At 40.0% G+C, this 16,336-nt stretch overlaps 1 protein-coding gene across 1 annotated transcript in view; it reads left to right on the top strand.

Annotated features, from left to right (window-relative positions):
* LOC149822666 (uncharacterized) overlaps positions 1–16,336 on the top strand; it is a 142,134-nt gene that overhangs the window by 25,592 nt on the left and 100,206 nt on the right. The window contains exons 10-12 of the mRNA XM_089980338.1: positions 8,216–8,284; positions 8,943–9,059; positions 9,157–9,408. Coding sequence (XP_089836464.1) covers positions 8,216–8,284; positions 8,943–9,059; positions 9,157–9,408 — 438 coding nt within the window. The remainder of the gene's footprint in view (positions 1–8,215; positions 8,285–8,942; positions 9,060–9,156; positions 9,409–16,336) is intronic.

The following is a 16,336-nucleotide window of genomic DNA, read 5'->3' on the forward strand; positions in this document are numbered from 1 at the left end:
CTCACGTAGAAACCAAGACACCTTTAGAAGTGCTATAGATCAATATAGTGAACTTGTTCCCGCTCTCGATCACCGAAGATCTGAGAGGAATAGGAGACCTCCAACTCGTTTTGTCTCTTTTGATTCCTTTTCACCTCGATATAGGGCTTGTCTTAGTGCCATTCATTCTTATTTTGAACCAAGGAATTTTGAAGAAGCTAAAAAATGTATAGAATGACAAGAAGCTATGCAAAATGAACTTAATGCTCTTAAAAGGGCTGAAACTTGGGATTTCCAAACTCTACCCATGGGAAAGAAAACTATAGGTTGTCAATGGGTTTTTAAGGTTAAAACTAAGAGCGACAGATCCCTTGAAAGGTATAAAGCTCGCTTAGTTGCAAAAGGGTATGGGCAAGAGTATGAAATTGATTATGAAGAAACTTTTGCTCCTGTAGCCCGAATGGTTACAGTTAGATGTCTTATCACTATTGCATTTATTAAAAATTGGAATATTTTTCAAATGGATGTGAAAAATGCTTTTTTAAATGGTGATCTTAATGAAGAGGTGTATATGGATGCTCCACCAGGCATGGAGATCCCTAAAGATAAAGTTCTTCGTCTTCGAAAGGCCCTCTATGGTTTGAAACAGGCCCCCAAAGCCTGGTATGACAGATTTACCAGTGTAATGCTGGAAAATGGTTTCTCCTCATGTTATACTGACACTGCTCTATTTACTAGAAAATCTAAGGCAGGGATTGTAATATTATTACTATATGTTGATGACATGTTGATTACAGGTGATGTTCAAGGAGTCAAGGGTATTAAGTCCGTCTTGACTTCAAAATTTGAGATGTCAGACTTGGGTTTTCTGACATATTTTCTTGGAATTGAGGTTGCCTATTCGCAACGTGGTTATTTTCTATCTCAGTCTAAACTTGCTTGCGAGATTATTGACAGGTCAGGAATTTCTGATGACAAAGTATGCGAAACTCCTGAAGTTGTGGGAGCAAAAATAAAGATTGACGACAGTGTTCCTCTAACCGATCCTACTCCTTACAGGCAGCTGATAGGTTCTTTAATGTATCTTAGCATTACCCGACCTGACTTGTCACATGCTATACACATCGCCGATCAGTTTCAACATGCCCCTACAACTGTTCATATGAGTGTTGTGCTTCGCATCATCAAATATTTGAAGGGAACTGTGAATAAGAGACTATTTTTATCTTCTTCTTCTGAATTGAAAATACTTGCTTATACTGACTCAGATTGGGGAGGTGACCCTAGTAACCGTCACTCCACCACTGGCTTTTGTGTTTTCTTAGGTGAGTCATTGATCTCATGGCGATGTAAAAAGCAACAAAAGGTCTCTCTGTCATCTACCGAAGCCGAATATAGAGCCATGGCATCCACTACCATGGAAATTGTATGGATTCGACGCCTTTTGGAAGATATGAGAGTACTTATCAGAGAACCAACAAAACTGTGCTGTGACAATAAAAACGCAATTTATATTGCCAAGAATCACACCTTTCACGAGCGAACAAAGCATATAGAAATGGACTGCCACTATGTCAGAGAAGAATATTTGAAGAAGATCATTGATCTACCATACGTGACATCTGAGTATCAACTTGCGGACTTCTTCACTAAAGCGCTATGTTCGCCCAGATTTCATTTCCTTCTTGACAAACTTGCGGTTATCACACCGTAAGTTTGAGGGGGGGTGTTAAAATGTATCTCCAAAAACATGTTGTAAGTATAAATATATATACTTATATACTTAGAGATACATATACATATAATATATCATATGTATATGTATCTCTACATATATAATTATATATATTTATTCATTTTTATTTTCTTACCTTAAAAGGGTATTATTGTAATCTTGCGCATATTCCATTTTGAATATGTTGTAATTTATTTTTGTATTTTCATTTCTTTATTTTTTTTTTTAATATTTCTTTCATAAAGTGCATTGGGGGTCCCCCAATAGAGTCGTTGTGTAAGAACTCAAAAAAAAATGTTTGGATCCGGGCCGGATCCGGACCCGGGTAAATCAGTCGGCTGCGTGCTTTTAAAAGCACACAACGACTGAGGGAGGAGGTTCTCGAAACCTCCTTTCCCTTCTCATCTCTCGGTCTCTCTCCCCTCGATGTCTCTCTCCCTCACCGCCTCTCGATCTCTCTCGCTCCTCTGCGTTGCCGACCCGCCGCCACCTGCGACCTCCCTCCGACGTCGATGCTGCCGCCGCCGCCGACCACCAGGTACGCCCCTCTTTCCCCCTATTTCTCCCTCACTTCTTTGTTGCGCAGGGAGGGGCTGAGCCGCCTCCCTGCCTCCCTCAATCGCAAGGGAGGGGCAAAGCCCCCTCCTTGCTGCCTTAAAACCCCAGGGGCGGGGCAGAGCCCCCTCCCTGCGATGGGTTTTGCAGGGGAGGGGCCCAGTCTCCTCCCGATGCCTCTGTTAGCAGGGGAGGGGTCGAGCCCCTCCCTATGTGCTGTTACGGGGGAGGGGGTCGAGTTCCTCTCCCTGCTCCCTGCGTCTCACTCCGGTAGGGGAGGGACGAGCCCCTCCTCCCTGCCCCTTTTTACCAGCCTCTTTTGGTTGTTCTGGCAGGGGCCGATACCCCTGCCCCTTTTAGTTGTGCCAGCAGTGGCCATCGACCCCTGCCTTTTAGTTTGCTAGCAGGGGCCGAAGGCCCCTGCCCCTTTTTCTGTTCTAGCAGGGGCCATCGGCCCCTGCCCCTTTTTTCGGTTCCCCCATTTAGGTGCACAGGGAAGGGTCCGACCCTCCCTGCCTCTGTATATCGTAGGGAGGGGCTCGAGCCCTCCTTGCTTTCGATCTTCGCAGGGGAGGGCTCGACCCTCCCTGCCTTCGCAGTATGCAGGAGGGGCCGAGCCCCTCCCTGCTTACTGGTACGGTAGGGGAGGGGGCCGACCACCTCCCTGCTACCTGTTACGGTAGGGGAGGGGGTCGAGCCTCTCCCTGCTCCCTCTTCTCGAGCGTCAGGCAGGGGCTTTGCCCCCTGCTTGTTTGCGTGCTCGACCGGCAGGGGCCAAGCCCCTGCCTCTTGGTGTATTCGGCAGGCAGGGCGAAGCCTCCTGCCTCCTACTTTGTGCTAACGGGTGGGGGCTTGGCCCCCTGTCTCTTTGCTCTTCTGGCAAGCAGGGCGACGCCTCGGCCTCCCTCGTTGCCTTCATAAGGCAGGGGCACAACCCTGCCTCCCCGTTGTTCGTTGACAGCATGTCAGCAGGGGCTCGTGGCCTTGCCCCTGCTCTTTGCGCTTATAGCAGATGCGCATGTGCACGATGCCCCTACCTCTGCTTCCCTTACGTCAGGACGACGTCAGTGCCCCTGACTTCCTATTTTGATATTAGCTTGCTATGATCGTTACTTTTGCAGCTCGTACGACGGATCCCGCTCGCGCTCCGCGACCCGAGCCGCCAGTTGCGTACATTCGCGGACGACAGCAAGCTTGCAACTCTCAAAGGTAGGGGAAGATTGCACAGAAGACTTGGACAATTGAATTGAGTTCAATTAACTAAAAAGGACAATTAAATAAATATATATGCATATATATATCATATATATTTATATGAGTACGCATTTAACTCAAGAACGCAATTTCGCGATCCTTGTCCTTTACTTTGCCGTCGTGCATCACGCAAAGGTTCTGCGTTGCACTCCTGCTTACGGTCTTTACTTTGCCGTTGCGCGTTGTGCCGGGGGTTTGCGTTGCATTTCTGCTTACCACCTTTACTTTGCCGTCGTGCTTTGCGCCTAGGCTCTTGCCTTTGCATATGTGTTGGTATTGCCTTGCTATTGCAGATGACGTGCAGGTTCTTGATCTTTGCGTATGCCTTAAAGGCATCCTCGTGGAGGATGCAAGGGGCATTTACCCCTCTCCCTCTTGCGACAAGAGTTCAGTCGGGAGCGAGCGACACATCCTCGTCTAAAGAGAGGGATACCTCGCAAGGATCTTGACTTTTCGTGTGTGCAGTCCTGCAGAGTCGACTTGAGATTTCAGGGAGCTGCGCAAAAGCATCAAAGAATGCTCCAAATCGAAGCATTTGGAATGATGTGACTGGCTGGTTCTGCTCGCCTTTTTGGCATATCTCGGGTGATCCCGAATTGGGGGTTCGAGCGAACTTCTTAGCGGGTGTTCTGTTGAGAAACCCGTATCCCGTCTATCGAGGCCGGTATCGAGTCATGCGAGACATGTAGATACTCTGATAGCGGATGTCATTCAAGATAATCACATGCATAATGTTGGCACAAGGTACTGCTGTTTCAAAAGATAGAGTAAAGTTGATAAACTTTACATCTTTGTGAAACACTCATGTTGAGGCTTCTATTGACGAGCTATACCCCCTTCATCCTAGAGTACTTGTAGTCGTGCAGGACACGTCTAGTACTGCGATGATCGAATGAGACGGTCGTGCGACCTTGAACAACGCTAAATAAAAAATGTTTTAATCACATAAATGGCCTCACATTCGCCTTCACAGGCAAGATGCTCGAGTGGTTTAAATACCATATCATAGAATGGGTCGTTAGTTAAGCAACCCCTAACGTACCTATTCGCTTCTTTGTGTCTGTCAAGGGAGAGGACAAAGCGATACAAACTCCAATGGACAGGTTGTTAACAACCACCCTACGGGCAACGATTCGGCCTCCTCAGTCATTGGAGTTAGGGGAAAAGGGCTACATTAGTTAGCTCAACACTTGTGCAGAAGTTGGATGCGTCCGTGACACAGCCTCCTTTTGGGAATCCTCTCTCGGCTAAAGCCATCCCTTTGGAGCGAACTCAACTAACTATTCGGGTTATTGAAAATACATGTAATAACAAACGCCCGAACTAGTCTCAGTTGGTTCTACGTTTTGCCTGCGCGTACCCGCAGGTTCATAATTATCGAAACATAAGGTCTGTTCACACTGGTCGTTGAGTCGTGAGCTTCACTTGCACTACTGATTCGCTTGCACTACTGCTTCGCTTGCACTACTAATTCGCTTGCTTGCTCGATAGTTCAGTATGCTACTCGTTAAACTGTGCACGCCTGTCAAGGCGTTACTCTAGTTGGTTAAACTGCTTACGCAGTTCTTTTCGGAGTAATAAGGAGTTTTCATACTAGTTAAATGCTTATAATAATAGCATTATACCAGTTGCTACATATTAGCATGTGACTTGCTTTATCGCTTGGTCGAACTGTTTAGTGCTTATTGTAGCGTAGCACTTGTTGGCTTGCATCTCTTATGATTGATGTGATTGCATACAACTCGTAATCTACGAACTGGTGGCAACTAGGTTTGATGTGGCCGCTTGTCTTATAAGCTGCTTACATATTGTGATATAACTGTTGCCGTATGATTGCTTATGAATCATTACTTGTTGATGGACTGAGCCATTTTATGGTAATTATATGTTTTACGAGCATTGTTATGAGTGCTTGTCTTATTCAGTTGTTTTATTTGGCTGACGGGTAGAGTTAGTTACCCTTCGCCCATAGAATCAACTAAATTGCCATATTTGCGCGTTCTCATGTGTCGTTTACACATGCTTTGAGGGCCTATTTGAGGGTTGCAATATTCCTTGTGGCAATAACACGATGCGTAGGATTATATGCTTTTATGTGAAGTGATACAATGCATGTATCACTGAGTGGGGTGTCTGTCGAGCACCTGATCTCCAAAGGATTATCTGCGAGGGCATTCATGATCAAGACCAGGTATCCGGCTAGAGTGGTAAATTATCTGTGAGGATGTACACTGTCCACGAACGGGTAGCTGCAAAGACGGTGAACTCCTGTGAGGAAGTGAATGGTCCAAGACCAGGTACACCATCTAGGGCGGAATTCCTTGTGAGGTTATACATTTCCCAGACCAGGTGATCCAACATTGATCTTGTCGTTTGTATTAGTGGCTATTGACCCCGAGAGCAGTCATTTGTGTTGATGCGTGTATCACAATGATTTTCATTGGATATGGCATTTGTTGGGGACCGACTTCCAAAAGGTTTCGCTGTGAGGGTATGTATGATCAAGATCAGGTGATCCGGCTAGAGCGGTAAAATCTTTGTGAATATGTACATTGTCCACGAACGGGTAGCCGCAAAGACGGTGAACTCCTGTGAGGAAGTGTATGGTCCAAGACCGAGTATATCCTCTAGGGCGGTAATTCCTTGTCAGGTCGTATATCTCCCGGACCGAGCGATCCGATGTGGATCTTGTGTTTTTGCTTACCATAGAAAGTTATGGTGAGCTGTGACGATCTTCTGAGATTGTTTGTGATAGCCAACTATGAATTCATAGTTTCGACTTTCTGTTTTAGTATGATTACATGCTTGACTCAGGTGTGAGAATCATATCGTTAGCGATTTGAGTTAGTGATCATGTTTTGGACCTTCTACGGAAGGGTGAGCTTTTCTGAGAAGGTATGACGCCTTAGTGCGTCATAACCGGTGACGGTTAACCGCGTAAGACTTTGAGAGATGAGGATAGATTAAGGTCGTTCAGGACAAAGCGTTGGTTAGAAGTAGTGAGTGGCAAACTATGTCCTGGTGGTGATTAGATGCAGACCTCGTTCTAGGAACGAGGACAAGTTTGTTGCGTAGTAGTTCACAGCTTACGATCAAATGGATCGTATGCTGCGTTGGTCAGTTGCACTGCTTACTTGCTTTAAACTGCTTACTTGCGTTGAACTGCTTACTGTTTGCACTGCTTACGTGCTTGCACTGCTTACGTGCTTGCACTGCTGATTCGCTTGTACTACTTACGTGTTTGCACTATTCACCTGCTTGCATTGCTTACCTGTTTAACTGCCTATCTGCTTTAAACTGCGTAGCCTACTGAATTAAATATACTTAATTCAGTTTCCTGTTAGTCTCTCTTGTGCACCTACTAGCTTTTCGCGAAACTAACCCATTCTATGGGTACAGGTGATGATTAGGTACTCTACGGGCGATGGCGCGATTGCAAGATGACTTCAAGACTTCTTCTTCCTGCTTTTAGCTCGCGTTCTAGACGCTATGGGTTTGTATCAGATTTTTCTTGGGATATCCGAATCTTGTGAGTTTTGGTTCTTTAAGCTAACGTGCCCAAAGTTGTCAGCTTGCCTTATGATTTATCAAAGAAAAATCTTCCGCTGATTTCATAAACAAACTCTGAAGGAAAGAGATATTTCTAGTCTCTTGCATGTTTTTTTGAAAAGGTCCGCAAGTTTGAAATTTGGGGCGTTACACGTTGCCCCCCCCCCCCCCCTTTGCAGTCCTTTCTTTTTGTATAAATGGGGGCGTTCCCCCTTGTAAATCCTCAAGCTTGAGAGTCTCAAGCATTTGCTTCCATTTTATGAAATACATGCATTATTGCATGTTTATTATTTGTACGCTTTTGCGTATTTTGTTCAAGTGTTGTGAGAGTGCTTTCGTGCACTTCTTTATAAAGTATTTATGCTTGTATGCGTATTGTCTCTTCGTAGACAATTTCACAAAAGACAACAAAAAATAAAAATAAAAAATAAGAAAAAAGGGGGTACATGCAATACTTAAATATTATTTTATTACAAGAAAAAGACCAAAATAACCCTGACTCAAAAAACAAATTACATGACATAAATAGTGTATATATATACACACTATCTTAACAATATATACTCCTAAAAAGTCATGGCAACAATAACTGGATAGTGTGTGATACTAGTTCTTTGCCATAACTAGGTCAATGCATAGGTTTCAAGTTGAATGTTTAATCGAGCTATGTATCTGACTTGTAACACCAAATATTTTGTTTCATTTGTATTTTTTATTAATCAGTATTGCTGATTCAAGGGAAAAATCTATATGCTATCACCTCTCTCCATGAGTTTGTAAAGCGTGGGTGGCTGTGTGGTACCATGCTTGTATTATCTTCTAAGCATTTTCTTTTGCTTGCTTCAAGGGAAAAGTTTGTACACTATTGCCTCTCCCCAAAAGTTCGGGAAGTTAGCTTAGCTGTGGGTACCATGCTTGTCCTATGTTGTGAGGGAGAATTATGTGAAAAAGTATTTTGCTTTTGAGCTTTCTTGAAGTTCAAGGCATATAGGCACCACCTTCTCTTTTTATGTCTTTTGGGTACTACTGCTATAGGGATTTTGAGTGCTTTCTTTTCTTTTCATTGTTATTGGTATGGATATTTTGACTTATCAAAATTTGGATCAAATTTGCTGATCATTATTTTGATATGAAATTTAACAGATTGATGCCAACAATGACATTGTTGTGATGTTACAAAGGCATGTAGTTGCAGATTACCAACATCATAAGGTATGCCTATTGAACATTTCCGATTTACAAGAACGCCGTTGTCATGTAGGTTTTAATTTTCTGTTATTGCAACTATCTAGTTTCAGATTCTCCTATTGATAAATGTTCTTGCATTTTTAAACTTGCTTGCTTGCTTGCTGGAGGATAAAAACTGTGTGCTATTATATTCAAATGGCTAGTTGCTTATTATTTGGAACTATGATCATGCTGGTTTAGTCCTTATGGCAGCTTTTTGAGGCCTGTTGGTTCTTTTCTTTTGCTTTGTATTCTCAAACTCATAGATGAGAAACTGGTTCACACTTTGATTATATTACCAATCAGTCGGGGTTTTCGCCCAAGTAGATGGTGGCTTATTTATATGTAGTACCTCACGGAAAATAGATGTTGCAGATACTTTATTGCATTTTATTTATAAACTGCCACAAAGATAACATTCTACAATTATTCAATATAAAGTTGTGGGATATTTGTTTGCATCATTAGCTAATGACAGCCTAACAATATTTCATGTGCTACATATACACATGCATCTCTAATAAACTGGCAAGAACAAATTTGTTTGCAACTTCTGTCTCGGCAGCTTTTGGGATATTCAGTTTCTTAAAGCTTATGAAAATCTCACAATTTTAACTGATCTTGGGAACACTTTTTTTTTCAGGGACATGAACTATCAATGCATATACTGTACCACTTGCATGCTGCCATGGTATCCCAATCTGGAGGACAAAGCTTATTGTCTTCCGAGACAATTTATGAAAAGTTTCTTCTCTCTGTGGTAGCTACTGCAGAAACTTTAGCTGATTTTGACTTATCTTTTTCCATGTATATGGTCTTGTTGATTGCAAGGTCTCATTTGTGCCTGTTTTTTTCAGGCTAAGTCTCTGCGTGATAACCTGCCAGCTTCAGATAAATCTTTTAGTAGGCTTCTTGGTGAGGCTCCTCTTTTGCCTAATTCAGCACTGCAACTGCTGGAGGAACTTTGCCACCCAGAGTCGGTTGAACACAATGGAGAAGAAACATACAATGTAGAAGTTGAACGTGTCACCCAAGGTCTTGGTGCTCTTTGGAGCTTAATTTTAGGGCGCCCACTTGTTCGTCAGTCCTGCTTGGACATTGTTTTAAAGGTTATATGGTTCAGCCTTTTAGTTAGAAATAAAGTGGTTGCATAGTACTTTCTCAACATCTTTGTTTGGATATTGTAACTTGTATGCTTGCAGAGTTGCACATGCATATATTATTCTCAGATATTTGGCTTTCTTAATTACACTGATCTTGCATACAGGTGTAATTATCAGGTTGCACAAATCTAGGTTTAACCATAGCATTTTTAATTTGCAGAATTTTTAGGTGCACCTTATGCTTGTAATCATCTGCATGCAGAAATGATTGAGTGATGCTCTTTTTAAAGGTTTTAAGTTCTAAAAGATATAGTGAGAGCATATTCACTTGTATCGTTCAAGATAATTTCTCGGTGAGAGCTCAAAGAGATTTTTAAAAAGTGGGCTGTCGGGAACATCTCGGCAATATTTAAAGATTAAATAGAAATTCTAAAAAATAAGTAAAACTACCAAAAAATAAAAAAATGAACAAAAAAACTAAGATAAAGACCTCAAAATAGACAAAGATAAAATGATAAATGAGCAATTAAGCTAACAATTAACAATAACTAAATAACTATTAAGTAACAACATAACAAATAATCATAGCATCCATCTAATAATAAGAAAAAGAGAACAATTTAGATGTAAACATGAAATGACTAGCAAGTAACAAGTAAACTCCTCCCAAGAAAAGTCATATCCCATGACTCCATATGTCATAGTGACATGCTCAAAATGAAAACCACAAAGTTATACAACGCCAAAATAAAGTTTTCAAGCTTCAACATCTTAGTTTCTAAAAAAAAAAAGAGATCATCATCCTCTGATGATGCAGAAGCAAAATCATTTGCTCTGTGCCCTCACTATCTACAACTTCCATGAGCATCTTCTTCTTTACTATCTTCTGAAGGTGGATTTTCCTCCATCTCATCATTAGCAAATGTATCTATCATCTATGTGATCAATGTAGATTGGAATTGCATTCTTCTTCTTCTCTATTTCTGGAGCTATATTCTTCATATGCATATTCATTCTAATAAACACCAAATCATCTAACTTTGCTGGTGTAATGAAATACAAAAAGAACAATAGGATGCCTCTTATGGGCTTTACAAATACACTAAAGTCCTTGCTGTCTGTTCTTTTTTTCTCTCCTTCCTTTCTTGCCTTCTCTTCTTTCACATTGTATGCTGCAGTCTATATCACAGTGTCACGAAGTCTGACATGTTTTGGAGAACATGCTAACACATTCCAAAACATGTCAGACTTGGTCAAACAATTTTCAACGCGTCAAGCCTATTTTCGTCTCATATTTACATTCCAAAAATAAAAGTTTATGTTCTGTTTTGAGGGGGTTTCTTGACCCTGAGCACCCCCACCCTCATTCTTCCCCTCCAAACCCTTCTTCCCTCTTCTTCTTTCGGCAACCAACTTTTGACATCCATTGTTGATGCCTGATAGTGAGGGTCTTTGGCATCTGACAATGGAAACTGAAAGGGCACCGACGCCGACGACAGCCAACACGGTGCAAAATGCGATGGTGACCCTATGGCAGCGGCAATGGTGAGTCAACTCTACCTTTGGAAAAGTGTGATTGGCTTGACTTCATCCATCGCTCTTCCAGTCGATTGTAATGAAGCATGCAAAAATACAATAGGAAACCCACTAAGGGTTAACAAGAATAAAATAAAAGAGTGCACAAGCACAAGTCCACCAAGTGCACACAAGAGCCTCTAAGGGCAAGCAAAATACATAAAAAATAAATATTATTCACTTAAGAAATGCTTATCAAAAGCATAGCATACACAAGGGAGAGTGTGCCTTTAAATAGGCACACAAGAATACACATGAACTGGTCCAACTAGATGTTGGATCAGCCCCAAGGCTATAAATATATCCATTGGGACCGATTCAATGTCTAGTTGGACTGGCCCAACAGCTATAATGTACATCAAATAAAAAATAAAAATAAGAAGTAACAAAAAAAACAATTTACTAGTCATCCCCTAATGGGCCGACACCTATTACATATGTAAAAAGACTGAAATACCCTGATGGGTATTTCAGTTTACATAAAAAAGATCAATATATATATACATAGTACATTAACACTACACTATGATTTACCACTCCCCCCTCAAACTTACGGTGTGATCACCGAAAGTTCGTGAAGAAGAGATACAAAACGAGGTGAAGGCAAGGCCTTAGTGAAAAAGTCTGCCAACTAAGATTTCAAAGTCACATCGGGCAGCTCAATAGTTCCTCTTAGGTATTCCTTTCGGACATAGTTGCAGTCCATCTCTATATGCTTGGTTCGTTCGTTGAATGTGTGGTTACTTGTAATGTAGATAACACTTTTATTGTTGCAACATATCTTCCAAGGACTAGAGATGACTAAGCTCATATATTCGAAAAGACTCTTCAACCAAAAAAACTCCATAGTTGTTGCCATGACTCGATATTCAGCTTCAATGGATGATAAAAAAACTTTTTGTTGTTTCTTACACCTCCAAGATATAAGAGTCTCCTAAAAACACACATAAACCAGTAGTTGACTCTGTCATTAGGATTACCTCACTAATCTGCATCAATATAAACAATTAAATCTAAACAAGAGGATAAAAATAACCCTTAGTTATAAAATTCTTGATATAAATGACAATTCTTAAAATAACACTTGTGCACCATAGTTGGTGCATGTTGAAACAGACTAACTGAATGCGCAACACGAGCAATGTCTGGTCTTATAAGGGATAAGTTGGTAAAAGTTCAGATCAATTGTCGGTATGGAGTTGGATCCTCAAGAGGAGTCCCATATTCCAATCTTAATTTTGCATTCACGACCTTCAGCGTGTAAACCTTATCATCAGAAATTTCAGATTTATGAATAATATCTGCAGCCAGCTTCATTTGAGACAAGATATATCCTATAGGTTAGTAAGCAACTTCGATACCTAGAAAATATCTTAGAAAACCAAGGTCAAACATATCAAAGTGATTTTTTAGAATATTTTTAATTTTATCAACCCCCTTTTTGTCACTCCATGTAATATGATCATATCATCAACATATAATAGAAGAACAACAATGTCAGTACCTATATCTTTGACAAAGAGAGCAATGCCAATATAACATGATCTATAACCCAAGTTTAACACTATTTTACTGAACCTATCATACAAAGTTTTTGGGGTTTGCTTAAGCTCATACAAAGCTTTTCTTAATTGAAGAACTTTTCTTCTATCGACCTCAAGGCCATGAGCTGGATCCATGTACACTTCCTCATTTAGGTCACCATTCAAAAGAGCATTCTTGACATCAAATTAGTAAATAGGCCACTTCCTAATGGATGCTAGGGCAATGAGTGTTCTTACACTAGTCATACGGGCTACAAAATTAAGTCTCTTCATAGTCAATCTGATATTCTTAAAATTAACCTTTCACCACTAGCCTAGCCTTATATCTTTCTAAGGATCTATCTTCTTTTGTTTTGACTTTATAAGCTCACCTACATCTTATGGTCTTTTTCTCTATGGGTAATGATTGGATTTCCCAGGTCTTGGCCTTCTCTAGGGCTCCTAGTTCTAGATTCATGGCATCAACCCATTCAGGAATTTCTTTAGCCTCATTATAGGTTGAAGGTTCATGATATGAGTGGCTATACATAAGGTAGGCTATATATCTAGGTGAAAATGTCTCATATGACACAAATCTTCCAGGTCTTTCCTAACACTATTTTTTCTAATATTTTGGTTTTGAGAAAATATATCAAGTGCACATAAAGGATTTTCAATAGTTCTTGTAGAATAAATTTGAATATCACGATTCTGGGTATCCTCCAAGGGAACACCATAGTCATCAATATGCATATCATCATCATGATCATTATCAACATGTAGAACTTCATCAAAAGCTTTCTTATACAACAAACCAAATAAAAATGAATACTCAAGATCATTCTTAGGCTTATCCAAATCAAAACCATTTTCATTTATGATAAAATTCACATTTCTTTAGATATACAATTTGTTATTTTTCATATTATAGCTTGGTTGTCTACATAACCAAGCAATACACATTCGATAACTTCAGGTGATAATTTTTCTTCTTTTTCAAAAAGTACAAAATGCTTGCATCCAAAAACTCTTAATCTACTTAAATAAGGAGAAATTTGGTAAAATTTTTCAATTAGAGATAAGTTTTGTAAAGAAGATGAGGGCATTTGGTTGATGAGATATACCACAGTTAGGGTACCTTCAGCCCAAAAAAAAATTTGAAACGTTTTTTAAAATAATCTACTTTTTTGTGGTTTCAATGATATGACAACACTTTCGTTCGGCTAATCCATTTTGTTGAGTAATATTTGGGCAAGATATTTGATGTGAAATTCCACTTTCTTTTAAATAATTTTTGAAATTGTTAGACAAATATTCTCCCCTTGAGTCAGATCGAAAAATAACAATATTGGTTTAAATTGGTTTTACACAATTTTGTGAAATTTCTTGAAACATAAGAACACATCATATTTTTTCCTAATAAAATATATCTAAGTATACATAGTATAATAATCAATGAATATAATATAAGAAACCCTCATTTCGATATGATCTGAGCCGATCCCCATAGCCTTTTCTCTCTCATCATCATCAAGGGCTTTAACTTGATCTCGATCATCATCAAGGGCTTTAACTTGATCTTCATCATTTTCGGTAAGTATGAGTTGTGATTTACATGCAATACTACTTACACACCCCCACAATTTCTTTCCTTTAAGGTGGTTCTCTATGGTGGCGATCAACATTATGTAGTTGGAGTCGTTTAGCTTGAATGTGATGTCTGTCATGGGTTCTTTATTCGCCATCTTGATGAAGATGAGCAAGAGATTGAAGATCCTTTGCCGCAAACACAATCTTTGAAGTGATTTCATGTACCCAAGAGCCTATGGTTTTGATACCATGTAATGAAACAAGCAAAAATACAATAGGAAACCCACTAAGGGCCACAAGTCCCCCAGGGGACAATACAACAACCAAGTGTAAGCAATCATAAAAGCACACTAAGTGGACATAAGAGCCTCTAAGGGCAAGCACAACAACAACAACAACAACAACAACAACAACAACTACTACGCCTTCATCCCAAAACAATTGGGGTCGGCGATATGAACCAACAAAGAAAATCATTCTGGGTCTTTCACATGAATTCTTCTCCTCCAATCATTTCTATCCAATACCATGTCCTCGGTGAGGTTCAAAGTATTCATATCCTTTCCTATCATCTCCATCCAAGTCTTCCTAGGCCTACCCCAACCTCTTTTAACTAATATATTTTTCCATTTCTTCATCCTTCTAACTGGAGCATCATTAGGCCTTCGCCGAATATGTTCAAACCATCGTAAACGAGTCTCTCTCATCTTATTTTCAATGGGTGCAACGCCTACCTTTTTATGTATCTCCTTGTTCTGAATCTTATCTTTTATTGTATTTCCACACATCCATCTCAGCATACACATCTCAGTTACACTCATTTTTTGAATATGATGTCTCTTGGCAGCCCAACATTCCGTACCATATAGTAAAGCGGTCCTAATAGTCGTCCTATAAAACTTTCCCTTCAACCGCAATGGCATTCTACGATCACACAACACTCCAGTTGCACTTTTCCATTTCATCCACCCAACCTTTATCCTATGATTTACATCTCCATCAATTTCTCCATACTTCTGAATGATAGATCCCAAATATTTGAAACAATCATCCACCGGTATTTCTTGCTCACCAAGCTTCACTATACTCCCATCACTACTTTGTTGCTTACTGAACCGACATTCCATATATGTTGTCTTACTCTTACTCAACTTAAAACCTCTTTCTTCCAATGTCTGTCTCCATAATTCTAACTTAGCATTAACCCCAGCTCTAGATTCATCAATCAAAACAATATCATCAGCAAACAACATACACCACGACACATTTTCTTGAATTGATCTCGTAAGCTCATCCATCACTATAGCAAATAGGAAAGGGCTTAAAGCAGATCCTTGATGTAACCCAATTGTTATAGGAAAATTTGTTGTCACCCCTCTACAAGTGCGGACATTGGTTACTGCTCCTTCATACATATCCTTAATTATACTAATGCCCTTGAAAAAAGCACCTTTCTTCATCATTGTCCACCAGAGAATGTCCATAGGTACTCTATCGTATGCCTTCTCCAAATCAATAAAAACCATATGCAAATCTTTGTTCCTCTCTCTATTTCTCTCAATAAGTTGTCTAAGAAGATGTATAACTTCATAGTTGATCTTCCGGGCATAAAACCAAATTGATTCTCCGATATCATGACAACCTTTCTCAACCTAGACTCAATCACCCTCTCCCAAAGTTTCATAGTATGACTTATGAGTTTTATACCACGATAGTTTGTGCAATCTTGTATATCACCCTTATTCTTATATACAGGCACCAACGCACTCTTCCTCCACTCATTAGGCATCTTATTTGTCCGCCAAATCTTGTTAAAAAGATTTGTCAACCATTCTAAATCTTTCTCTCCTAAGCATTTTCAAGCCTCGATAGGTATACCATGTGGGCCAACTGCCCTTCTTGATTTCATTTTCTTCAAAGGCTCTGCAATTTCTTTCTTTTGAATCTTGCGCATGAAATCACGATTCATCTCATGAAAGGGAATGGACAAGTCTCCAAGATCCTGAGCATGACTTCCATTAAATAGCTTATCAAAATAATATTTCCATCTCTCCTTAATCTCCTCATCTTTGACTAAAACCCTTTCTGTTTCATCTTTGATACATCTAACCATACCCAGATCTCTCGATTTCCTATCTCTCATCTTTGCAAGCCTATAAATATCCTTCTCGCTCTCTTTGGTATCCAACTTGTCATAAACCTCCTTATATACCTTATTCCTCGTGTTTCGAACTACTTTTTTAGCT

The sequence above is a fragment of the Nuphar pumila genome, chromosome 11, assembly GCF_984573655.1.
Source record: "Nuphar pumila chromosome 11, dmNupPumi1.hap1.1, whole genome shotgun sequence".
Classification (NCBI taxonomy): Eukaryota; Viridiplantae; Streptophyta; class Magnoliopsida; order Nymphaeales; family Nymphaeaceae; genus Nuphar; species Nuphar pumila.